We start from the raw sequence: 24,979 nt of genomic DNA on the forward strand, positions 1-24,979 counted from the left end.
CTGCTTCCAGAGGGGCTGTTAGAGCACGAGACTCAGGGCTGTGGGGCAAGGGCAGGGCGGAGATGGCCTGGCAGGGTTTATGGGCTCTGACCAGCCAAATGGGAGGGGCTCAATGAAGACAGGGTGGTTTCCAGGGCAACCAGGGTCTCCCAACGCCCAGATACTCACTTCTCCTCCACAGCATCAAGGATCTCTGGGGGCGCTGGAGAAGAGGGGAGGGGAGGTCAGCGAGGCCTGGCATCCTCCCCTCCTCCCACCTTGGCCCCGGCCTGGGGCCCCCAGTGGCACCGCTCACCGTGGTCCAACAGGTAGCGGACCACTTCCTTGCTGCCGGTGCTGACTGCATGGTGCAGGAGCGTGCGGCTCTGCTCATCCCGGTGCATGAGGTCACCCCCAGCTCGGTGCAGCTCCTGGAGCTGAGGGCAGGAGGCAGAGGGCGGGGCTGGGGTTCCTCAGGGCCGCCCTACTGCCAGCCACAGAAATGCCTCCCCCACAACTCCTACAGGCCGCAGGCCTGACGCTATAGTGCTCACAACACGCATAACCCCTCTGGGGGTCTTTCTGGAGCGTAGGGGAGACCCTGGGCTTCTCACACCCCGGATGCCATGGACTCCTCAGGACCACTGAGGACCAAGCCCTGGAGCCCATGGTTCCTCTAAGACTTGCTCCTTTCTAAGCACCGGGGACAGGCAGGCTGTGCTAGGAAGCCCCTATGAAGGGACCCTGTGAGCTGGAGAGGGACAGGGGCAAGGTGGAACGGGACAATCACCACGAAGATCCTGCAGAGGGCCAGTCGAGGACAGATGCCCACTCCCACCCAAACAGGCCAACTCTCGGGCCCCCCAACGGCCCTGCCCACGTTGCCTCCCTGGACGCTGCCGGGCGGGGAGGGGAGGAAGGCCTGGGCCCCGCGCGAGTACCTTACAGAAGTTGTTCCTCTTGGCAGCCTCAATCAGCTCTTCACCTGCACGGAACGCCTGCCTGTTACCCTGGGGCGGGGGGGGGGGGGGGCCCGGCTCGTGTGGGTGCACGAACGTGTTGTGGGGAGGGGGGCCTCGGGGCAGGCGTGCCGAGGGCTCGGCTGTGGTCCATGGGACCACATGGACCTTGCGGGTTGTGGTCGAGGGAGGATGTGTGCGGGCCCCACCCCACCTGGGACCAGGGAGAAGGGAGGGCCCCTCACCTTTAGGGGCTGCCACGTCCCCCGGCAGTGACCTGCAAGTAGAGCAGGGTGAGAGGTGAGCCGGCGACGGCACAGGCCCGGCCCGTCGCCCTCCCCGCCACAAGGCGCGCCCCACGTTCTTTCAACAGTTTATTGAGTGTTTCCTACATGGCAAGTGCTGCTCTGAGTGCCGGCGGTACAGCCGTGAACGAGACAGAGAACTCGCTCTCACGGAGCTCACATTCTAGTCAGGGAGCCGAACAAGTGAACAAATAAATAGGGCGTTCTGAGAGCGGGAAGCGCTATGAGGAACAGAGACTGCGTGGTATGATGGCACGGGAACTTTAGCCGGGTTCCTGGGAAGGCTTCTCAGGGGAGGACACTCCCAAGCTGGGGTCTGAATGGAGGGGGCAGCTCGGTGAGGAACGGGGGATGTGTCTGAGGCAGGAAGGACAAGTGCAGAGGAAGGCACACGAGGCGGGGACCACCTCAGAAGGGCAAGGTCCTGGGCAGTGGGGGAGGAGGACAGGGGGACGGGGTGAGGTTGGAGTGATCGGATGTTGGCGGATAGGGGACAAGACTCGCTCACAAAGTCACTGGGGGGGAACCCAGTGCAGCAGGGTGGATGGTAATGCCACCTTCTTGGGGGCAAGGGACTGGTCAACTGGGCTTTGGCCAGGTTCAGTTCTCCGCCAATGACTCAGCCTGTGGGGACCCGGCAGCTAGCTTGACACTGGACACATGTCTAGTGTGGACGGCAGGACTTCAGCAGCTCCTGGCTTGTAGCTGGGGTTTAGGGCCAGGTGACTGGAGTTGCCGCAGGACTCACCGGAGCGTGGGTGAGCAGGGGGAGGTGGGAAGAGGGGAAGTGGGGGTTGGGAGGTCGGGCCGGGCCGATGCCCCCAGCAGCTCGGGGTCCAGGATATAAATCTCATCCTGTGCGATCTCAGTCACATAGTTGAGGTGTTCCTGTGGGGGGGAGGTCAGGGACCAAGGGTCAGGATCTTCCAGGGCAGCTGATGGTGGGGGTGCAGGGCGGCACGGCCAGCGGACCTGGCGAGGCCTTCGCTAGGAGCGGGCACATGAGCAGGTGCAGGCCAGGAGAGGGGCCCTGCCAGTCTCTCTTCCCCTCGCCTTCCCAGCCCTGCCCCCTGCTGAGCCTTTACCCAGGTCACAGCCTCTGGCCAGAAGTGCCTTCACATCGGGGTCTCGCTGGGTGGCATCTATGCTCCCAGGCCCTTGCACCCACCCGGCAAGATGTTCCTGGGAATGCCAGCTCCCTTCACTGTTGGCGGCGTGCACGCCAGCCCGGAAGGCAGGGCCACGCCCTATCTGCGGCCCGAGCAGGTGTGCGGGCGCCACGCAGGGTGAGGAGTGAGGGTGGGGGAGCCCATTTGTGCAAGTGTGGGCCAACGGGAGAGGGCCCTGGGGTGGCTTGGAGCCAGCGATGGATGGAGGGCCGCGGGGGCTCACCTGGGCCCGGTCGATCCTGTAGAAGCGGCTGGCAGTGGTGGCTGCGGGGAAGGCAGAGAGCTGGCTGAGAGGGCAGGAGGCCCTTGTCCAGGCCCAGATTTTCTGCTGCCCAGCCAGGGGTCCCATGCGAGGGGACAGGACACAGCCTGGGACTGCCAGGAGCTGGTCCTTCAGGGCCACTCACCATCCAGGAAGCACCACTTGGGGGACAGTTTCTGGCAGGTGGGGGACTTGGCTCCAGCACCTTCGTGCTCCTGCTGAGAGAAGCGAAGGCCAGGAGTTGGGAGAGAACAGAAGCTACAGCAAGCGGGCACATGCGGGCCAGGCTCCTGACCCCCTCCCTCACCTGCTGGAGCCTCTCGATGTGGGCCCGGCAGAGCTCTAGGTCGCTGTCTCCTGGGACCACCACGGTGCCCAGTGGCACGGCTGGGGGACAGGGCAGGCATCAGCAGCTGGTCGTCTCCTCCTGCCCCACCCTCAGGGCTCAGGGCTTGGCAGCTCCTTGCCACCCCCGCCCCCCACCCGTCACTCACAGGCCTCCTTGAGCTGCTCCTTATCGTAATGCAGAGCCTCGTAGTCATGCATGCTGACCCTGCTCACCCGGATCCGCAGCTGCTCGGGCACTGGCTGCTGGCTGAGGCACGGGCAGGAAGAGGGCACTCAGTGGGGACCCTTGGCCAGCCACACACCGAGGGGCCCTGCCCAGCTTCCTTGGGGCTGAGGGACTGGCGGGCTGGCTGGGGAAACCAAGGCCCAAGAGAGGGGCAGAGTCTGGCCTTGGGCCCAGGGCAGGCGGGGGCCAGGAGGGGGACATACTCGCTATGCAGGGGGGCGGCACTGCGCCGCTTGGCCTTCTGCACCATGGTGGCCTGGTTGCGCAAGGCGATGCGAATACGTGAGGCTGCGAGCTTGCAGGGCTCGCCATCCACCTGCACCGGGATGGCCTTGGACGTAGTGAGCACCACCTCACGGCATTGTGTCAGCCGCTCGCCATGCCCACCCACCTGCAGCGCTGCCTGTGGGCGCAAAAGGCTCAGGTCAGGTGCCAGGGCAGGGGTGGTGGGGCGCCAAGCTCTGTTCCCCCCAGGGATGCTCTGGCCAGGGAACACAGTGACAGTGACCCCCAGACAGGGATCAGGGGGAGGACAATACCCCAGTCAGAGAATGGAAGGGAGAGTGAGACCCTGGTGGGGGAAGGGGAGAAGGGAGGGGGAGACCCCAGCCAGGGAGACGAGCATGAATTCTCCTATCTCAGCCAGTGAAGGGAAGTTCAGTAATCCCCCCCTTCCCCCCCTCCCCCCCGCCCCCGCCGCTTCCATCTTGGAACAGTATTCTTGGTCACTGTAGGGACAGAGCCAGGGGCAAAGCAGAGCCGGGGCTCCAGGCAGGTCCCATGCTGGCCCACTCACCAGGGACGTCATGGTAAAGCCAATGACCTCGAGGTAGCCGTCATCATGCCGCTGGGGCTCAAAGTCGTGGTGCTCCCCAGGGTGGCCCCAGGGCATGGTGCCTGCGCAGTACCTGGAGGGGAGGGCAACACAAGGGCCTTCAGAGGACAGTCGTGCAGGATGGAGACAGCTGGGCCCACACAGAGCCCTCCCCTCCTCACCTGGGGATATTCAGGAAAACAATGCACTGGGGTTTCAGGTCCTGAATCTTGGGGGTCAGGTCAGTTCCATCACACTGGAGGCAGGAACAGGGGAGGCTGTAAGGTATGTACCCGTGCCAAGGTGGCCTTCCTCCCTGATGGGCCCACCTACTCTGCCTCCCAGCGTGGTCCACTTACCACCACCCGGATGTGCTTGGCCAAGTCCTTAGAGCTGCCCATCAGGAAGTCAGAGAAGGCTGTCTGTGGGAGACAGAGGGCATCACCATCTGGTAACAGAGACTTTTCCTCGCCACTGCCTGGCAGGGAAAGTGGTCTGACAGACACAGGTGGGCAGGGGGCACAGGTGGTAAAATAGTGGGCATGCTGGGGGCTACTGCTGGCAGACCCTGGACTCACCCCGGCGTAGAACATCTTATTTCGAAAGCGGCTGTTGAATTTCTCCGGGTTGGCCTCTGGGTGGCGGTAAGAAGCAGGGGACAGTCAGTCATTCTGAACCTGCTGGGGCTTCCCAAGCTGGGGTGGGAGGAAGGGCTGGGAACAAGTGCCCTCCTTTTACTGCTGGGGACAAGTTCTGACCCTCTCAGGGACCCTTCCGTGTCTCTCCCTCCCCAGCCTCCCAATGCCTCCTCAGCAAGAGGCTGCCAACCTCGAGACTCATGAAACTCCAGGGTGACGTGGGCATCGAAGCCCAGGCTGAAGTAGTTGTTGAAGACATCCAGGGGCAGCTGGAAAAAGGTCAAGGGCCCAGGATGAGGGCTGGGCCTAACAGACCCCCTCCCAGCTCCGGCATGATTCAGGCCAGGGGCCACCAGGCTCATTTAGCCCATGCATTTTGGAAGCCTTTCCCACAGTTAAGAGGATCCACCACAGAGTTCTTCCTCCAGCCAGTCGCTTGCCCCAGGCTCTGCCCTCTCCGCTCCCGGCTCCGGTGAGGCTCCTCCAAGTGCCCCCCACACAAAACACCCTCGGCTCTGCTGGTACTCTCTTCCCTGGCTTTCTGTTCCCCCAATGATTCTTCCCCCAAGTGCCATATTCTGTAGGAGCTCCATGAGAACGGGGACTTTGTTTGGTTGCCAATTAAAATGGTGCCTGGCATGCGGTAGATATTCAGTCAATATTTGCCAAGTGGCTGAATAACAACTCGCGTGTGAGGCACCATTATTACCATTGTACAGAAGTTGCTGAAAGCCTGGAGAAATGGAGAGATATGCCCCAAGTCCCAGAACTGGCAAGTGAGAAAAGAGCCCAGCCCAGGTCTCCCGGGACTGCCCCCCGCCCCCTGTATTGGCGGCCCAGCCCTGGATGCCCCACCCGGTCAGTAGCGCCCTCATCACGCTCCTCGGGCCCTGCGTCGGGGTTGGGCTCAGCACGGAGGTCCCAGCGGTCTAGCTGCACCACATTCCCTTCCTCCACGTGGGAGAGGATCTTGGACACAGGCTCATCCGTGTAGCCCTGGTGGGACAAAGCAGGAACTGAGCCTCTCCTGGGGAGAGGCCTGTAGAGCCCCATCAACCATCTCCAGCTCCCCTACCCTCCCGTGGGCTCTTACCCCGCCCCAGTTGAGGGTACGGGCCAAGTCATTGCCGGTGCCCAGAGGCAGAATGGCAACGGGAGGCGGTGGTTTTAAGCGCAGCTGGTCCAGGGTGGAGAGGATCCAGCCGACCTGGAGGGGGCAGAGCACAGGAGGCCAGGTCAGAGCAGCAGGGCCCAGGCCCAGGCCCAGGCCCCCGAGAGGAGGGAGAACTCACCGTGCCATCGCCTCCACATGCCAGGATCCGCAGGTTGTGCACTTTGCGGTACATCTCCAGCCTGGGGTCAGAGGACCGGAAGGGTCAGGGTACGTGCACCCTACCCTGAGTGCCAGGCAAGCCCCGGCCACTGTCCCCACTGAGCATTAGTAAGTACTTACGCCTCCTTGGGCCCTCCCTGGCTCAGGTCAAAGACTTGTCGTGGATTGAGATACCACAGGAAGGACTGGATGATCTTAGCGCCCTGCAGGAGACCAGGGGAGGCAGTTAAGGCTGGTGGGCTGAAGTGGCGGCAGGGAGAGCGGGGGGGGGGTGGGTGGGTGGGTGGGTGGCTGGGTGGGTGGGTGTGTGTGTGTGTGTGTGTGTGTGTGTGTGTAAGCACAGGAGATGGCTGTGGCTCTGTGGCTGTGGCTCTGGGAAGCAGCAAGGGGTGAGGGGTGGAGACAGAATCAGAATTCCTCAGCATCGCTGGGAAAGAGGGATAGGGCAGGAGCCTGCCATGGAACCAGGGAGCAGTGGCTGCGGAGGGGAGGGGTGCCGAGCTAGACCCCGTCCCTCCCCCAAGGTTCCTAGTGGAGAGGCGGGGCTGTGCGTACCTGGTTGCCCCCACTCTTGGGGTTCACAAACACCAGCAGGGGCTTCATGAGGGGGGACGGGGTTGGCCTGATGATGAAGGGTCTCCAGCGGCCCTCCTTAGAGACAGATAGTAAGGCTCTCTCCTGTCCTGACAGACCTTACCCCCGTTTTCGGCAGTGCACCCTCACATACTACCTCCAGACCTTACGTGGGCCTAGCCTCCCACTTAAGGAGGCCTCCCACCCTCCTCCGGGGTCCAGAGCCCAAAGTGACCCACGAAAGGCTGCATCAGTCCAGGGGCCTCAGTTTCCCAAGAAACAGGCCCCTCTCTCCTGTTCCCCTCCAGTGGCCCACCCAGCACCAGGACTAACCTCTGGCCCCTTCTTGCTAGATTTCCTCTTAAAGGATGCTCTCTTTTTCTTCTTGCTTGCCTTGAGGGTATTCTGCAAGGGCAGCAGGAGCGTTGGTGACAGGGTGGGCGGGCTGGGGTGGCCAGCAGAGCTCAAATGCGGGAGCGGTGCCAAGGATGCAGGCGAGACTCACCTGGGGCCTTCGAGCGCGGAGGATCCAGGTGGGTGGGATGACCACGGCAGCGTGGACCCCCAGGGAGCACGGCTCCTCGATCTGCTGCAGCATGAAGCAGGACACCTTGCTGTGGTACTAGAGAGGAGGGGGCACTGCTGAGCCTGGGCCGCACTGAGGCCTGGGGACCCCATGCAGCGCAGCCCAGGGCACAGCCTGCAGGGGGGGTGGGGGCAGAGCGAGCACTCACTGCTTGCTTGCACCAGGAGCAACTGATGGCCACGATCTCCTTGCTGTGGAAGGTGAACTTCTGCTGGAAGCCCTAGGGGCAAGGGAGTGGTTGGGTGCCAGGGACCGGGCCCAGCCTTTCCTCTGTTGCCAGCCTCCCTCCACCCAGGAAAACTGAGCACATTAAAAACACGCGCACACACACACACACACCCCCCCCCCCCCCCCCCCCCCCCCCCCCCAAATAAGCCCCTGGAGCAGGGAGGCTTATGACTCTCTGAGGTTAACTGTAAGGCGTTGGGTGCACACACGTGACCTGCCCAAAGGACGCCCGGCTAGCTCCGGCCTCCTGAGATCCCCTCCTTCCTGACCCCGAGCCCAAGACTTCTACGTGCTTACAGTGCTTCCCGCTCCTCATAGTACCTATCACATTCATTCCTGTGTTCGTTCCACAAGTTAGAGGGCCTGCTGGGTGCCAGGCACTGTGCTTGGCACTGAAAGTGGGCAAAGGACAAGAGCGACAAGGCCCCTCGGCCTTCCAGAGCCTACACTCACGGAAAGGGACACACAGGAGGCAAACAACGACTAAGTGAACACCACACTGTGGACTGGGCTCAGGAAGACTGCCCGCAGAGCCCATCTTCAAGCCATGCCCTCCTCCAAGAGGGCAGGGACCCACTACCCACTACCCAGTGGTGCTCAGCACCCAACAGGTGTTCAGTGAATATCTGCCGAGTTACCCAATGAGGAAGTCACCCTAATTCTCAGAGGGCTCACATGTCACTTCCAAGCAGCCCAGGTACCCTGCACTGGAAGATAACCTTCTTCCCTGCTCTCCTGCTCTGTCCAGAGGCCTGGGTGTTTCGGAACTGACTGGGCACCTCAGCCAGGTTGACACTGAGCCCCAGGACTCTGTGCTCAGGGGACACAGTTAGTGACGGGCAGGTCACGCTGTATGCATAGCCTGAGGCGCGTGGGCCGCAGGGCCAGGTCCGGTGGTCAGCAGGTTGGCCACCTTCCCTGGGCAGGGCCTCACCTTCCCACAGTGCCGACACTTGCCATCCTGGCGTCGCCTGTGTACCCAATGGTGGCGCACAAAAGTTGGCTGGTGGAGGAAGAGAGAGGATCACGGGAGTGAGGGCTGAGGCTGCAGGAAGCTCCCTGCAGGAGTGTGAATGAGGTGAGAGGGGCTGGAGACTTCTCTCCATGGCCTCAAGATGGGGGCTGAGGCTCAGGGTAAGGGAGAAGAGTGAGGGGGCACAAGAGGCAGGCAGTGCCCCACCCTATCTGCAGGCAGGGCCTTCCAGGCCTTCCCCACTGAGACACTCTCAGAGCCTCGGCCCTGGGCCCCAGAGCAGCCTCAAAGGAGCTGAGCACCCTGGTGGCACTCTGGGGACCCTGTGGAGAAGTCCACTCAGGAAACTTGGGGCGTCCTTACCCAGAACTACCCCGGGCACTTACCTCACGGATGTTCCTGGAGCCTGACTCACGGAAGGATGGCTTACAGCGGAAATTTATCTGTGAAACATTGTAACAACCATCCAAATGTCAGAGCCTCCTTTCACAGAGGGCAGACAGCCACCTACTCCAGGGAAGTGTCACTCAAAGTTACACTCCCAAGGTAGAGGTGGCCCCAAATCATCCTGCGAGCCCTCAGCATGTGGGACACGTCTTTTCAGAAGCCTTCCTGCATCCCTGCCTCCTCTCCACTATAGCCAGAAGGACTTTATCCTTCCTCTGTCAGTATCCTGGGATGGGGGAGACTTGGAGTTTTGTGTCTACCCCCCCCCCCCAGCCTCCATTAAAGGTAGTATGGTTCACTTCTCCCACCTTTTCCCCTTACCCTCCAACGCTCCCAACCTAGGCACGTGCAGGCACCCCGATCCTTGCTTGCAGACTTGTGCTGGCTGGTCCTGGGAGACCATTAGCTCACTTAGGAAAACTGGCTTGATTTCCACCTTAGGCTCTGTAACACCGGGGCTATATCTCTCTCTCTCTCCCCAACTGTCCCTGCTTTTGGCCTTAGCAAAGTTGCAGGGAAACCTCACTCTATGAGTCAGGGGCTGGGGTAAGTGACCCACATTAGCCTTGTTCATGCCATTCCTAGTCCTGCAGGCTTTCCCATGTGCTGATCGGGGTTGCTACTGCTTGGGGCGCCCCCCCCCCCACCTCGGCCCGGATGTGCCCACCCAGTGTTTCCTCTACCTTGCTTTAGAAGCATGGGCCCAGAGCCAAGGTTCAGGGCTGCACAAGCTTCAGCAAGACCACGGCCCCTTCTAAATGTTAATTTAGGTGCTGATAAAATGCTGTCTCGGCCATTGCCCATTATTTATCCCACAGAGTAACAGTGAGCCCCACTCTGTGCCAGCCTTGTTCTGGGCAGTGGGGATAGGGTAGCCAATAAAGGGGTGGAGGGAAATGGGACTCAAACGCAGGCATTTCAGCTCCAGCGTCTCTGGCTTTTCACCACCACGCAGGCTGGGGCACTCTGGGCAGGCAATGCTCGTGATGGGAGTATCAGTGCAGAGATACACATGCGTGTTTGCTAAGGGACTGCAGCACCCAAAGGGGACAGGCAGGAAAGGCTGAGCACTCACACTCACCTTCTCCAGCTGCTCGATGCAGGGGGTGTGCACCACGATCTTGCAGGCTGCACACTTTCTCCGGGACACTGATTTCTGCTGCAGAAAATGAAGAAAGGGCCCTGAGGCACCAGGTAACTCCATCCAGAAGGCTGCCCCAAGGCCAGAAGAGAAATCCTTCCATCTGCCCTCTGTGTCCACTGGGAACCCCTGATCCTGGCATCAGAACACAGCCCCCGTTCCTCCTGCCATCACCAGGCAGCCCGCAGCAGGGACACTCAGGTGAGAGTCTTGTTCCCACCTTCCCAAGAAAGCCAGCAGAGGTCTTGTCTACAGGTTTCTAGACCTACTCTACCAGCAGGGGGCAGCATGCCGCGGAGAGCTCACTCACCAGCATCTTAGCTACACAGTACTGCTCCCCAACATAGCAGAAGTCCCCTGACACGTTGGTCTCGAACCAGATGTGCTCCCCATACGTCGCAGACTCCTAGACCACGAGACAAATGTGCTCAGCGCAAACCTGCCACCCAGCCCACCAGTCAGTCCCTGTCCTGCCCCACCAACCCTCCTCTCTCCCAAGACAAACCTGCGCCAGCCACCACAATCTACTTTGCTCCATCCTGTTTCCCCAACGTCCCTACTCTCTTAGGATCAAAAACAAAATTTTTTAAAGTAATCTTTACACCCAGCGTGGGGCTCCAACTTACAACCCCAAGATCAAGAGTCACAAGCTCCACCAACTAAACCAGCTAGGCGCTCCTTCCACTGTCCCTGCTCTTGAGGGCTTGGCTCAAGTGTGGTCACCCCAGGAGGTCTGCCTTGATCCCAAAGGCCCATGGGCTCCTCTCACAGCTGCCCCCAGCACCTCCTTTCACCTGCAACTGCTGCTGTGGCTCCAAGCCCGGCAGGGGCTGGCACCCACCTGTCCCTCCCTCCCAGCACCCCGCCACTCACGCTCCAGTCCACAGTGCTCCGGATCTGCCGCTCTGGCTCGCTGCACAGGGCCCCGGGAGCAGGGGGAGGGGGTGCCAGGTGCTGGAGGCCCGACTTGGTGATGGCTTTCCTACAGGAAAGGAGATCGCGGAGGCCAGCTGAGCCTCTGGTGACTCTGCTTCCTTCCCCCCTTACCTGGGATCTCCACCCTCATTGTGACTTTAACTTTTGGCTAAACCAGGGACCGCAAAGAGGAGGGTAGATGCCCCACGGCAGCCCAAGGCTCCCTGCAGGAGACGCAGCCCTCCTCATAGCCCTTGGGGACTGCGCTGGCTTCTGGGCCCTATTCAAAGCCATTCCCAAGGGGGGGGTGCCCTCAGGCCAGGCAGAGCCTCAAGGTCCTTCCTATAGGCCAGTCCCCTCAGGGGCAGCACACTTGCCCTGCCGGCCGCAGCTATACCTACGCAAGCAGGGCACTCCAGGTCTGGGGTCCCGCTGCCTTGCGCCGGAGGGCTACCTGACGCCTGCGGGACAGCGGGCGCACGCGAGCAGGCATGACAGGGCCAGCTGTGGTGCCTGAAACTCTTCGGCCCCCAGGGCCAGGGTGCTGGCCCGGGGGCCACTGCTGGCTGAGGCGCCGATAGTAACCGTGCAGGCCCCAGAGGGCATGGTCATACACCACATCAGCGGGGAGCAGGTGGGAGGAGGCGCGGCGGCGACGGCGCAGGCAGGGAGGCACAGGCAGCAGGGGGCCCCGGTGCGAGGACGGCCCTGGTGTCCTGGCGCCTGGCTGCGTGGCACTCAATGGCGCAGCTGTCATGTCTTCCTCCTCATTCGTGCCCAGAAGCCCAGCCAACAGCAGGGGTGTGCCCAGAAGGTGCGCCCCAACAGCAGCAGGCTGCAGGGTGGGCGCCTCATCCACGGTGAAGCGGGGGTTGCAGGCAGGGGGTGCAGTGCTGGAGCGCCGGCGGCCGGCACCCCGGGCCCCCACCCCACAGCTCAGGAGGCAGCCGTGGAGCTGTGCACTGGAGCGGCGCCGCTGTGCCAACGAGGACGAGGCCTGGCCGGCCGGGGAGCGGCGCCGCGCCTTCCCTGTGGGCAGCCCCACGCTGCTGGGCCGCCGCTGCCCCTCCCCAGGGCCTCGTGCCTTCCTCTGGAAGTGTCTCCTAAAGAAGGTCTCCATGGCAGGGGCAGGCAGATGGCTGTTGGGCAGAGATCGCGAGCATCAGGAGCTGGGTCAGGCCAGGGCCCGTCCTGTGCCTCGGAGCCCAGCCACAGCCTCGGCCCTTTGAGCAGAGAAGGGACACAGGGAGGAAGGGGGAGGACCCACGGCCTCTAACCTCCACAAACAGGGTGCTGGAAGGTAGCACGGAGTCCTCCAGGGAGCCCGCAGCTACCACTGGTGGAAGCACTGTGCTCTCCCCAGTTACAGCCCACGCTGCTCAGCAGTGACGGGCACAAGGGGCTTCTGGCGACCCATGCGGCTCTCCTGTCCAGGCACCATAACCCACAAAGCCCTGGCGCCTGCTCCTCTCACCTGAAGCCGATGGAAAAGAAAACATGGGAGCTGGCAGCCTGCAGTCCTGGGTTCTAGTCTGCAGTCAGCCTCTATGGACTGGGAGCCAAGGACAAGCCTTGTCTTCTCTCGCTGGGCCTTTGTTTGGCTACCAACTCAGGGCAGGTTTTAGGTTTAGGTGTCCCCTCCTAGGACACAGCGCAAACTAAGCTATGGTAGCAAAATGAGGCTCTCTGAAAAGAAACCCATGGGGCGCCTGGGTGGCTCAGCTGGTTGAGCATCCAACTCTTGATTTCAGCTCAGGTCGTGATCTCACAGTTCGTGGGATCCAGCCCCCATCTCTGTGCTGACGGTGAGGAGCCTACTCGGGATATTCTCTCTCTCTCTCTCTCTTTCCCCTCCCCTCCCCCATTCACACTCACTCTTGTGCTCTCTCAAAATAAACAAACATTAAAAAAGTAGAGAAACCCAGTCCAGAGCCCCCCAAGTCATGGGGTCAGGCTGAGAGTGGCACCAGAAATGGAGAGGATCTGACTCAGGGATCATAAGGGCTGGGGAACAGGGCCCTCAGAACTGGAGGGGTGAGGCACAGGGAGAAAGCCACCCCAGTCCTCACCCAGGGGGACTTTGCATGGGGAGCACCAAGAGGCCTGAGCCAAGAGAAAAGCCTTCTGGGTGTGCATCTCTGTCTCTGAGGGGCTAAAAGAACTTTTCTGGTACTAGACTGCTTGGTGTTACCCTTCTGGAAAGGTCTAGCATGGACCTCCCATGTGGGAAAGTACCAGGTGACAGGTGCTATCTGAAAGCCCTTCCAGCCCTGCTGTCAAAGGAGGCTGTGAAGCGCACCTTGACCTAGAAGCCAATACTAGAAGCTCCAACTCTGCCCCAGAGCTCCCTCCTGCAGGACGAGGAGCCCACGGGGCCATCCTTACTCAAACCATCCTCCCTTGACCTGTTCTGAACAGGGCCCAGCTTCCCTCACCAGCTCACCCACTCCTGGCTGCCCCTTCTTCACAGGCTACTGGGATTACTGCATCCTCAGCTCTTCCTAACAAGGGGGGAAGGGAAGGAAGCCTGGTACGTTTCGGGGTGGGGGCCGCCTGCAGAATGCTCAGGGATGTCTGCACCCCGCCATCAGGTGATCTCCTGGGCCCTGGTAGCCACGGAGAGGTCTGAGTCACAGCCAGAGGATGTCTGCTAGCTGAGGGCCTTGCAGAAGTCACGCATGGTGGGGGGAGCCTTGGACAAATGATGGTAGAGATAGCTGCAGGACTCAGCCTCGGGCTGCGTGTCTACTGCCTATTCCTCCCACCACCCACACACCCACTCTTTACTGTGCTACCACCCTGTGAGTCCAGGCAAACAACGGCAGGCTGAAGCCCGGGATGGGCGCAGGCATTAAGGGGGAGGCAGATGGGGCCAAGGTGTCCGAGCTCCTGTGACCGGTGAGCAGCTGAGGCAGCGTGCCTGGTGAAGCAGGGTTTAAGAGCGCCTGGCTCTTGGTGTCTGCCTATTACAGCCCCCAGCCTCTGCAGGTGACAGGGAGAAGGGCAGGAGTTAAGCTCTGAGGGCAGAACGGGCGTGGACAGAGAGCTCTTGGCTTCCTACTGAAATCAATATCAACACAGCTGACATTTACCGAGTGCCCACCATGTGCCAGGCACTCTGCTAAGCCCTTCACAAACACACATATCATTTTATAAACCACAGCAACATGAAATAGGTACTGCACCATGCCATGTTCCTGACGGGAAACTGAGGCACAAGGCGGTAACCTGCCCAAAGTCTACAGCTAGTCAAAGGGGAGCCAATGATGGAACCCAAGTCTACCTGAAGGCAAAGTCTGTATCCCAGAGATGTAGTGGAAAGCAGGCTCTCTCCTTTTGGGCCATGAGACTGGGATCAAAGTGAGATGGGAGAGAGGAGGGAACCCTAACAAGAGCAGTAAAGGCCCCAATACATGGCCAGGTCACGAGGCCGGTCAGTAGCAGAATTGGGACCTGAACCCAGGTCTGCCCGACTCGGGTCTGCTCTACACCCAGGAAGAGAGGCCTGAAGGCACAGGTGCCCACTGCTGCCTGGGCACGGGCTTGCCAGCACTCCCCCAGGGTGTCAGCTTTCCCCGCCCGTCTGGTCAGGCTGCCCTGTGACAGCTGCCAGGCATGGAGGGGATTAGTCACCGGGACACACCGCCTGATGCCAGTGTCACCCAGAAAACAAAAGGCCACAGTCAGTAGGGGGAGGTGTTCCAGGCACTCTGCGAGAAGTGAGGAGGTCTGGGCCCTGCCCGCTACCCCAGACCCACCCTGACAAGAGGGGCCAGTGACACGGGCCACTGACACGACACGGTCCAGCCCTCACACGGCCGGGCAGCCCCAACTTCAACTGTCCAGGAGTCTCGCCAGCCGCCCGGTGGTGTGGTCACTGCCAGCAAGGAGCAAGACAGGCGAGGCCAGGCCAGTGTGCTGTGACCACGTGCAAAGCTGTCCCCACATGGGCCTCAGTTTCCCTGTTTGTCCAAGGAGGCTATGAGACTGGCTGAACTGACATTTTATGACAAGCTCTCCTGCAAGGCACCCCTGCCTCTATGTTCCCAAAGCCCCCTCCCTGCAGGGCCCATGCTTCCTGCTCCTCTGGTCTCCATAGAAACCTCTGTCCTCTGGTCAGCAATAGCTGGACTCCTGACTTCCTATCTCGGCTGAGGCTTCTACTGGTCCAGTCAGAAGCCCAGCCTGGCCTCCGACCTGTCCCCGCCTTTCCCCACAGCTCTGAGCAGCAGTGTCTTCTCACCTCATGCTCTGTCATCTTCCACATACCACATGGTACGTGTAAAGGTCACTGGAAGAAGCCTACAGGCTTCTGCCACCAACAGCAGAGCAAAATGGCTGCCCTCAGCCTTCTGGTGGGGAGCTTGTCACACCCAAAGAGACAGGATGGGAAAGGCCTCAAGGGCTCCACGGACCTCCAGCTGGCTGCTGAGAGCCTAGCGAGGACAAAGGATGCTACAGGAGAGACACTCATGGCAGTATCTGGCCTCGTGCCCTTGGCGAATAGCGAGTGTGGCTGTGGGCAACTGCCAGGGGGCGAGCAGGCACGAGCGCCCTGGCCTCACTGGCTACTGGCTGCTGGCTAGAAAGAACCAGACTCCTGGCCTCTCAGCCCAGACTATCTCACACCTCATGCTAGTTTCCAGTGGAAAAGCCCAAGGGCTTTGGAAGCCTGTGGCCGCCACTGCTTTCCTGGGTGGATCAACTAACCCTTCTGATCCTCAATTTTCTCACCTGCAGAACGGGGATGATACCAACTGGCTCGGGAGGCTGGCATAAGGGAGACTCTGAAGAGCTGACGGTGTAAAGCACCCGACAATACCTGGCAGAGTGTAGGGGCATGGCAGGGCCTACGCCCACGGCAGACGCAGGGCATGTACACCGTGCCATCTCCTGGGGTTTGTCTCTGCCCATGGCGGGAGTGGGAACCAGAAAGGGAAGCAGGAGAACCCAGGGTGGCCACCACCCACTGCATGAAGAACAGAGCCCAGCAGCCAGAGCCACCCGGGGAACTGCTCATGCTGTAAGAAATGCCCTCTGCCCCTGGTACCAAGCGGGCCTGGTCCCTAGAGGTGCTCACACAGGACGCCCTGTGGGACTTGGCCAGGGTTCCTACTCCCTGCTGTGAGCAGGGCTCCACACGCCCCTTTCCTCAGCGAAGGCTGAGATGAGAATGGTGCACAGCGGCCCCACTTCCAGCAGCTGCCGGGCAAGGGCCTGGAGGCTGCCTTCCCAGGGGGCTACTGGTCAGAAGCCACTTCTGGCTGCTCGGCTCTCACAGCCCGGATGGTCAGAGGGAAGGAGCTGGGGACAGCTGGGGGCTGGTAAGGCAGGGTCTCAGCTCTCCCAAGGTCCTTACTTGCTAAGAGGAGCCCGTCTGAAACAAAACAAAACAAATGCGCAGCGAGGAGCAGGTGGGCCAGGCTTGCACTGTAAAGGAGGCCAGCAGGCCAGTAATGTTTACCTCACCAGGGTCTGGTGGCGGCAGGAGCCCAGCCTACCCTTTCCCTTCCCTTTCCTTTTCCATCAGCTTCAGAGTGTCATCCAGGAATGCTGGTGCCAGGGCCCACCCTGATCTGCTCCTCCCCAGACCCACCCAGACAGATACAGGAAGGAGGAAGCAGAAGGCAAGGGTTGGGGGCAGTCCCCTTTGACCTGATCTGGAAGGCAGGGTGGCAGGCGGGTGGTGGGTGAGCGGGTGGGGCCTGGGGTCTCAGGAGGCAGGCGAGCCCCGGCTCTGGCTCCGGCTCCAGGCTGCCGGCCTCTGGCTGAGCAAGTCCTAGTTTGGAGAGCAAGCTGCTGTGGCTGCTCCTCTGCCCCCTCCCCCTCGCCACCCTCCCCCCGCTAGCCTGAGACAGCCGTTATGAAAATAACCCGATTGGTAACCAACTGCACTTCCTCTCCCAGCGGCGGCTCCAGGCCCTGCAGCAAGCAGGCGGCCGGTGGGCGGGCGGGCACACGCGCACCAGTCCTGCCTCCTGGCTTCTCTTCCCAAAGTCCCCAGAGCCAGGCTGAGCAATAGCCCAGTAGCCTCCCCTCCACCTGGCACCTGGTGGCGCCTGCCTGGACTCCTGGAGAAGGTCCGGGGAGGCAGAAGTGGGGGGTGGGGAGCTCTCCTTCGGGCCACCGAATGCCCTCTCGTACTCCCCGGACGGGTGTTCCGGGGTCTGGGGAACGAATCTGAGACAGCTAATCACTGGCTCCAGTCAAAGTAACCACAAAAACAAATATCTGTCGCGTCTTTTACAACTTACAAAGCACTTTCTCACAAGCATTATCGGCCAGGAGGCTTATAACTCTCCTGCATAGGCAGCATCACTGGCCCAGCTAAGCCAGCGGGGCACCTGAGGCTCCTGGACTGCGCAAGCTCAGAAGCGATTGAGCTGGGACTCTCAATCCTGCATCTCCCAGCCCTGCCGAGGGGGCTGGTCAGAACCGCCCCAGTATGTCCAGGAGAGGTCATCCTGTCCAGAATGCCACCCCCACCCTCCCAGCTCACACTCCTGGCTACTCTAGGATCTAAAGTGGCAGCTCTCAAACTTCCTGGCCCCGGGTCCCCTTTACACTCTTAAAAATTACTGAAGATCCCAAAAAGGTTTGGTTTAGGGGAGGTTAGAACTATTGCTGTTTACCGATATTAAAAATTAAAACGGGAGAAATTTAAAAAATATTAACTCATCTAAAAGCAATAGACCCATTTTAATGGTAACATAAATAACATACTTTTAATTTCTTTTGATATTTTATTTAGTCTTGAGAGAGAAACAGAGCGTGAGTGGGGGCGACGCAGAGAGAGACGGAGACACAGAATCCGAAGCAGCTCCAGGCTCTGAGCTGTCAGCACAGAGCCCGATGCGGGGCTCAAACCCATAAACCACAAGATCATGATCTGAGCTGAAGTCGGACGCTTAACTGAGCCATCGAGGCACCCCCGCACACTTTTATTAAAAAAAAAAAAAAAAAAAAGCTAGAAGAGGGGCGCTGTTTTAATTTGCGCAAATCTCTTTAATTTCTGGTTTAACAGAAGACAGCTGGATTCTCATATCTGCCTCTGCAGTCAATCTGTCGTGGTATGTTGTTTTGGTTGAGTGGATGAAGAAAATTCTGCCTCAACGCTGACAGGCAGTTAGAAAGGGAAAGAGTATTTTAATAGCCTTTTCAGGCAATTATGGATGTGCTCTGCTACTACATCAAAGCATGACAAGTGGTAGTTTCTTAAAGGTTAGTGGCTATGTGGAATACGAAACCCTATCAATGAACTTTTCACTGGTCTAACTTGCATTTTGAATTTTGTAACATGACGCATTTGGAAAATATATTTTACTGAGTTACGCAGACCTTCCAAATTTTGACACATTTCCTTCTACAACATCAAGAAATCGTACTTGCTAACATCACTACTGGCCTCATCAGTAATGCCTTTGAGTCCTGGGAAGCTGTCAGGCTCTAGACAGTGGATATAAGGTTTCTAAAATTCTAATTTTTGCTTTCCAAGGGCTCAAATTTTATCATCAGCAACAGATCCCGATAGTGTTTTTGAAGTGACAAGCTCACTTCATTCATTTTTGAGAAACTGTCTGCCAAACACCCAAGTCTGAAGAGTTTTGTCTGTCAGGTGTTCTTTCAAGTAAATGGTGTTCTTTTTTTTTTTTTTTTAAGTTTATTTATATATTTTGAAAGAGAGAGGGAGCACGAGCAGGGAAACGGCAGAGAGAAGGAGAGAGAGAATCCCAGGCAGGCTCTGCGCTGTCGGCCAGCACAGAGCCTGCCGCAAGCGGGTCTCAAACTGACAAACCGTGAGATCATGACCTGAGCCAAAAGCTAGAGTTGGACACTTACCCGACCGAGTCACCTGGGTGCCCTTAAGATGGTGTTCCTTAAACATCGTAACTATACAGCTTGCAACTCAGCAGCAAAACAGCTTTTCAAGACACCATCGTGGTTCAGTTTGTTGCCAAAGTGCTTTAACCTACACTTCACATTTCTTCACATGGGATACTTACAGATGTATGCCGAAGGACCCCGGCTTTCTAAAATTAATACTTTTCACTGCATTTTTTTGTTGTTGTTGTGAGTGGGAAAAATACGATGGCTTCTGGTTCACGTTGGGGCCACTGCCCTGGTTTGTGCCAAAGTCCCAGCCACTTTACAGCGCCATTGCTTCTGCACCATACTGAATACAAATACCATCAACAGGGTGAAAAGGGCACGAAACAGGGCAGCTCTGAAAGTGTCATTGCAAACGGTTTTGACCTCACCAATCCTCTGGCGGGGTTTAGGGTGTCCCCAGAACCACACTCTGGGAACCACTGGTTCAGAATGAACTCCACATCCTCAGGCCTAGCAAGTGTGGCTTCTGCAGTAGGGCACTAACTCAGCCTCCGATGCCCTGACACAAACCCTTGGGCTCTAACCAAGCCAACCTATATTCTCTGTCCCCCAATCTGGCTGTGCCCGAGCTCACTGCTGTGAGCTTCTGCCTGGAATAATGGCCCCTTCCCACCTCATACCAAAATCCCACCTGCTCACAGCTGCCCCAGCCCAGAACTCACTACTCCCATGGGTAACTTCACACCACCTATTTGGCTTTTCTGCCCCGGCCCCCTGGAAGCCCTCTTTCTTTCAGATCCACACGCCTCGGTCCTCTCACTCACCAGGCCACAAGCTCTTGGGGGCCAGGGGCCAGGTCTAGTGCATCTGGGCATGCCCAGCACAGTGCCTGGCAGGGAGTCCAGTGTTTACCACTGATCAGTTCAGGAGGAAGGAAAAGGGAATTCCGTGGGGGAGGGGTGAGAGCCGTAAGGGAAGAGAAGGGCTTCCTCCGCCTCGGGGACCGCACCCAAGGGCTGACCACAGAGGCCAGGCCGGCCCAGGCCACTTCTCTTTGCTGGGCACAACGGGATGGCAACGGCCTTTGTTTCAGCAGCTACCTCCCTCTCCTGCAGAGGACCTGAAGAGTGACAGCTGAGGCCCCTTTCTGGGCTAGGCGCCATTGCCCACTGCGTGCTCACCATGGCTTTTCTTACAAAACCTGGCCAACAGGACTGGCCAACATGAGGGAAGTGGGCAAGGAGGGGAGAGGAATGACTCAGGTGCTTGGGGGCTGGGCTCGGGCCCTAGCTCCTCGCTGATGTGTCCTCCCATGTCTCCTTCTTGCCCCAAGTCCTGTCTCAGGGCCAGGCTCCTGGGAAGCAGGGGAGAAACATCTGTGGAATCAATGACTGACCCATTCCTGGAGGGTCAATCTTCCAAGCCATCCTCCCATGGGCGCCACAGTTCATTCTAGAGTGCCCACTTAGCCCTGACTGGCCTTCCACTGTCAACAGGGCAAAATGCAAGCCCTGGGCCTAGCACTCAAATGGCTTCTCAGCCTCCTCTCCCATCTCTCCAGTACTTCTTACATTTTATTTGACAGATACGTAACTCATCATGTGCCAGATACTGTTCCAGCATTTTACAAATACAAATCCATTGAACTTCATAAAAACTAACTGTATTATCAACCCATTTTATAGGTGAGGAAACTGATGCACAAGGAGATTAGATAACTTGCTGTGGTCAAACAGCTAGTAAGTGGCAGAGCTGGGATCTCAACTCAGACTCTGCCCTAGGTCCATGCTTGAAATCCCTCTCTACGTCTAGTAGGTAGGTCTCTTTGTGCCTGTACACTTGGCCCCCGGTAGTCTATCTGCGATGCCATTCCTCTCTTCTGCTTAGTGACCTCTCTCATCTTTTTCCTCTTGTCTTTTCAGGATTGGCTCAGACATTGGCTCTGCTAGAAAGTTCCTCCCAGCCCCCTCTCCCGGGGGGTTAGCTGCTCCCACGCTCAGGCCCTCTCTGTTATTCTCGGCCGTCAGCGCTAGTCTGAAAGTCTGTATTCCCCCCACCCCCCAGACTGTGAGCCCCTGGGACCATGAACTGCTCGTAATTGCATCCCCAGGGTCTGGAAGTGCAGGATGTAGTTTGAAGAGTGAGTGCAGGAAAAAGTGAATGGTCCAGGCTCAGCCTCACGGATTAAACGGAGAGCAAAGGGCTTCAGGCACAGCGGCCCAGAGGCTGGCCGGCTCCTGCGGCCTCCCTGCCAGCCTGGGCGGGCGAGTTGCTGGTTTGGGCTGAGCTCTTGGTGTCTTAGAGGCACATGCTGCAACTGATCTCTGATGGGACTGCTGATATGCCTCCGAGTCTCCCACCCCGCTGCCGGCCCCCAGGCCCTTCCTCCCTCGTGACTGGGCCATCTTGCTGCCTTCTCCTGTATCTATAGCACTCCCCACTCCCCATCTGTCCAGAGCCATTTCCCCTCATCCCTCATTCAAAATTTAACTCCCTCTCTGAGCTGCCTGTGTTGCTCCGCCCTCCACCCCCTAGAAGATCTCAGAATCGGCTGTCAGCCCCAGCTCCCCCTCCCCCCCCACCCTGCTTCCAGGCACCACACACACGAGTTTTTTCCTGCCTCTGAGGCAGATACTGTGTCTAAAATCTCTTTGAGAGGTTGCAGGAGACAGAATTTTTGTGAGGGTTTAGACTCAAAGGTCCAGAGGGGTTCCGCCTGCCAGCTACGGGACCTCAGGTCAAGTCTCTTACCCTGCCTGAGCCTCAATTTCCTCATCTGAAAAATGGGGATAAAATGCACCTTGTCTTTCTCATGGGAGCTTGAAAGTTTGTTCATAGTAACTGATTTTTCAGTTGACCAAACTTTGAAGAAAGGAAAGAACTCCAGAGGCCTAAAAATGAGGACAGCCACTTTGGAGCATTACTTGGCAACCACTGTCTGAGTGGAAGATATGCCACTGTAACCACGCACTGGGAGGCCGAACACGCAAGGAGCCGTGTACTGAACAGTCTGAGGGGCTGCTTGCAGTGGTAAAAGTACCGCCAACAACCCAAATGTCCACCCGCAGGGTACTGGGCAAACAGGCTGCCATACAGTTACGGAAAGGAATCGTAAATGGGAATCAAAATGGGTTCATCAGAGCTCATGTTTCAAAATGGTTAAATCTCCAAAACAACATGGAGAGAAAAACCTAAATTCAGAAGATGTATGGTATACCATTTAAATCAAGTGAAAATGACACAAAACAGTGCTATATGTTGCTGTGGATAAATGCCTATGCAGGAAAAATTTTTTAAAGACACGAGAATACAGACATCAAAAAACTCAGGATCGTGGTTTCCTCTGAGCAGGGAGACAGGGGTCTCCACCTCCATCTAACATAAGCGTGACACAGCAGGAAGACTTGACCCAACTACAGGCTAGGTGCTTATGCTGCTCTGTGTACTTCTTAAGTATTTTTTAAAATTTATTTTGAGAGAGAGAGAGAGAATGAACACACATAGGGGAGGGGAAGAGAGAGAGAGGGGGAGAGAATCCCAAGTAAGCTCCTCACTGACAGCACTGAACCCAATGCAGGGCTTGAACTCACGACCATGAGATCATGACCTGAGCTGAAACCAAGAGTCGGATGCTTGACTGACTGAGTCATCCAGGTGCTCCTTTTCCTAATTGTAAAGTAATTTGTGTTTTAAAAAAGATTTTAAAATATTTTTTAATAGAGTAAATTAAAAAAAAATTAATGTTTATTTAAGTTTGAGAATGAGAGAGAGACAGACAGACAGACAGAGACAGAATGTGAGCAGGGGAGGGGCAGAGAGAGAAAAAGACACAGAATCAGAAGCAGGCTCCAGGCTCTGAGCTGTCAGCACAAAGCCTGATGCGGGGCTCGACCCCACAAACTGTGAGATGATGACCTGAGCCAAAGTAGGATGCTTAACCGACTGAGCCACCCAGGCGCCCCAGAGTCAATTTTTTTTTAACGTTGATCTATTTTGGGGAGACAGAAAGAGTGAGCAGGGGAGGGGCAGAGAGAGAGGAAACCAGAGACAGAGAACCCCGAGCAGGCTCCACGCTGCCAGCGCAGAGCCCGACATGGGGCTGTAATTCACAAACCATGAGATTATAACCTGAGCCCAAATCAAGAGTCGAATGTTTAAATGCCTGAGCCCTCCAGGCACCCCTAGTTCTAAAATAATTTCTAAGACAGACCACTCCCTTGGCTCACCCTGGGTCCTGCACAGAAGGGTCTCAGCAGTGGCATGGAACCCCAGCCGTGTCCTTGTCACTGTCTCATTGTAGGAGCCCTGCCTCTATGGGGCCGGAAGGTCTCCCCCCAGAGGGTGTCTTCCAGAGGAGCACAAGCGGGTGGCGGGCTGTGTCAGCGGGGTGTCTGTGTGGGCCGGGGAGCAGGAACCAGCCTGCTCCCTTTCACAACCACCCCCGCCTTAGTAAAATGTCAGCAAGCCGGGGAAGGGGGGGCGGAGAGCCAGGCAAGCTGCTAACCCGCGAGATGCTGATGCCGGGGCGTGGGTGGTGCAGGCCCAGGCTCCCAGACAGCTATTTTGGCATGTGCTGCGATCGGGCTCAGCCCTGGCAGGGGAGAGGCCTCTACGTGGGAGCTCTGGACTGGCACTGTGCCAGGAGTGAGGGGGAGGAGGTCTCTGGAAGGGAGGGAGAGGGCCCCGGGGCCCTCCCTCTCTCTTCAGACCTCTCACCATGAGGTGCTGAGTACAAGTGAGGCCCAGTGCACTGTGCTCTCTTCCCAAGCACCTCTCCCCAGGCCGCAGGCCACAGGCCACCCAGTGACCTCAGGGCGATAGCAAGGGTTCCTTTGAACATTTCTCTTGAGTCTTCAGCAACCTGCATTTTGAATGCAAGATAAAAAGATCACAGACTTGCCCCTCCGCTCCACACCCAGCCAGGGAGCACATGACAGCCTGCTTACAATCCATTCTCTCTCATGCTCCCGCAGAACCATCACCCAGCCTTGAAGCTGGGGTCCGGGTGGCAGTTCTCTTTTGGGGTCCAGGGGCAGAAGAACGTCTCACGGGTCTCACTCCACTCCCATACAAGACAAAAATCTCTTAATCTCACAGAGCACTTGCACCCCTTTATAGGCTCTACTAGTTTGGGGACGGAAAATAACACGGAAGAAAAGAGTGCTAGTCAGTAGGGTGGCCTGTGTCGTGAAAAGATCCAGGGTGAGCTGTGTGATGCTGGGCCAGGCCTCTGAATTCTGAGCCCTTGTTTTTGGTCTGTAAAATGGGAATAAAACCAACTACAAGACAGTCGTAAGGATTACATGAAACGGATAGATTTGCAGACTTCTGGCACCTGTTGACTGCTGAAGATGAGCCGCTGTACTGCTCACCTGGATGCAGGGGAGGGTGGGGAAGGGCAGGAGTGCTCTGTCCTCAGCTTCCCCTCCTCTCCCTCAGCCACAGAGCCCCGGACCTCACTCAAGCCTGACCATGTCCCTCACCACCTGACCATGTCTCTGGTGTCTCAACTGAGGAAGGGGCAAAAAAGAAAGATGGACAACGACAGACAGCTCCTCATGGGCATCTGGTCACTGCGCTGCCCCATTCTTTCCCACCCAGAACTGCCTTCCAAGGCTCCCACCTGTGACTAGAACGCCAGGCAGGTCCCATGCTGAGAACTATAGGGGCACCCTAAGGGCATCAGGGGCTCCACAAGGGAAACAGAGGAGGCGGTCCTGGGGAGCAAGAAATGAGTGCTTGGTACCACCCAGAGGCACGCCCACTAATCTCGCCCAGGAACGAGGGGAGCAGGTGAGCCTACATGCAGGTGGGGCAGTTCCCCCTTCTTATCTACGCGGCCTCCCATGCGGACTTACAGAACCTCTCAGGTGGCAGCAGGCATCCTCCAGAGAGGCAGAGGGGGAAGGGAGGAGGGCAGGTTGGAAGGTGCCAGATGAGGATTCTTCACAAAGTAAGGGGTGGGGTCCTGCGATGCGGTACAGACTGACAGGATACTAGGGTTAGGGGGCCAGTGTTGGAGTCCCAAGCTGTCTGTGAGGCCCTGGGCCAGTCAAGGCCACATCACTGGGCCTCAATCTTCAGGGACAGGGAGGGGCTGGGCCAGGTGAGGTGAAAGCTCCCGCCTAGCCTGCCTCCTACCTCATTCTGATTGGCTCTGCCCTGGCAGCCAGAGAGTCAGGTAACTCGCCAGCAAGAGGTGTCTGTGGGTCCACCCAAAGCAGGGGTTTGGTACAAGAGGACTAGTTGCAAG

General features: G+C 58.1%; 1 protein-coding gene across 7 annotated transcripts in view; it reads right to left on the reverse strand.

The window, feature by feature from the left end:
• Positions 1-24,979, reverse strand: part of DGKZ (diacylglycerol kinase zeta) — a 41,667-nt gene that overhangs the window by 888 nt on the left and 15,800 nt on the right. For 2 of the 7 annotated variants that reach the window (XM_039226928.1, XM_039226930.1), the window contains exons 2-29: positions 10,855-10,963; positions 10,292-10,387; positions 9,922-9,996; positions 8,780-8,836; positions 8,355-8,423; positions 7,341-7,412; positions 7,112-7,228; positions 6,940-7,011; positions 6,589-6,684; positions 6,154-6,236; positions 5,993-6,053; positions 5,794-5,907; positions 5,556-5,696; positions 4,891-4,969; positions 4,641-4,696; positions 4,422-4,484; positions 4,245-4,318; positions 4,045-4,156; positions 3,452-3,651; positions 3,169-3,269; positions 2,982-3,061; positions 2,820-2,889; positions 2,636-2,676; positions 1,992-2,131; positions 1,184-1,215; positions 921-964; positions 296-416; positions 169-202 (exon numbers count right to left, since the gene is read on the reverse strand). In XM_039226928.1, the coding sequence (XP_039082859.1) occupies positions 169-202; positions 296-416; positions 921-964; positions 1,184-1,215; positions 1,992-2,131; positions 2,636-2,676; positions 2,820-2,889; positions 2,982-3,061; positions 3,169-3,269; positions 3,452-3,651; positions 4,045-4,156; positions 4,245-4,318; positions 4,422-4,484; positions 4,641-4,696; positions 4,891-4,969; positions 5,556-5,696; positions 5,794-5,907; positions 5,993-6,053; positions 6,154-6,236; positions 6,589-6,684; positions 6,940-7,011; positions 7,112-7,228; positions 7,341-7,412; positions 8,355-8,423; positions 8,780-8,836; positions 9,922-9,996; positions 10,292-10,387; positions 10,855-10,963 (2,409 nt within the window). Of the gene's footprint in view, positions 1-168; positions 203-295; positions 417-920; positions 965-1,183; positions 1,216-1,991; positions 2,132-2,635; positions 2,677-2,819; positions 2,893-2,981; positions 3,062-3,168; positions 3,270-3,451; positions 3,652-4,044; positions 4,157-4,244; positions 4,319-4,421; positions 4,485-4,640; positions 4,697-4,890; positions 4,970-5,555; positions 5,697-5,793; positions 5,908-5,992; positions 6,054-6,153; positions 6,237-6,588; positions 6,685-6,939; positions 7,012-7,111; positions 7,229-7,340; positions 7,413-8,354; positions 8,424-8,779; positions 8,837-9,921; positions 10,000-10,291; positions 10,388-10,854; positions 10,964-11,297; positions 12,036-16,551; positions 16,676-24,979 lie in introns of those variants that run through there. The other 5 variants (XM_039226931.1, XM_039226929.1, XM_039226927.1 and 2 more) reach the window with 4 other exon arrangements.

This window comes from Hyaena hyaena, unplaced genomic scaffold (assembly GCF_003009895.1).
Source record: "Hyaena hyaena isolate Hyena2069 unplaced genomic scaffold, ASM300989v1 scaffold_23, whole genome shotgun sequence".
NCBI classification, from domain to species: Eukaryota; Metazoa; Chordata; class Mammalia; order Carnivora; family Hyaenidae; genus Hyaena; species Hyaena hyaena.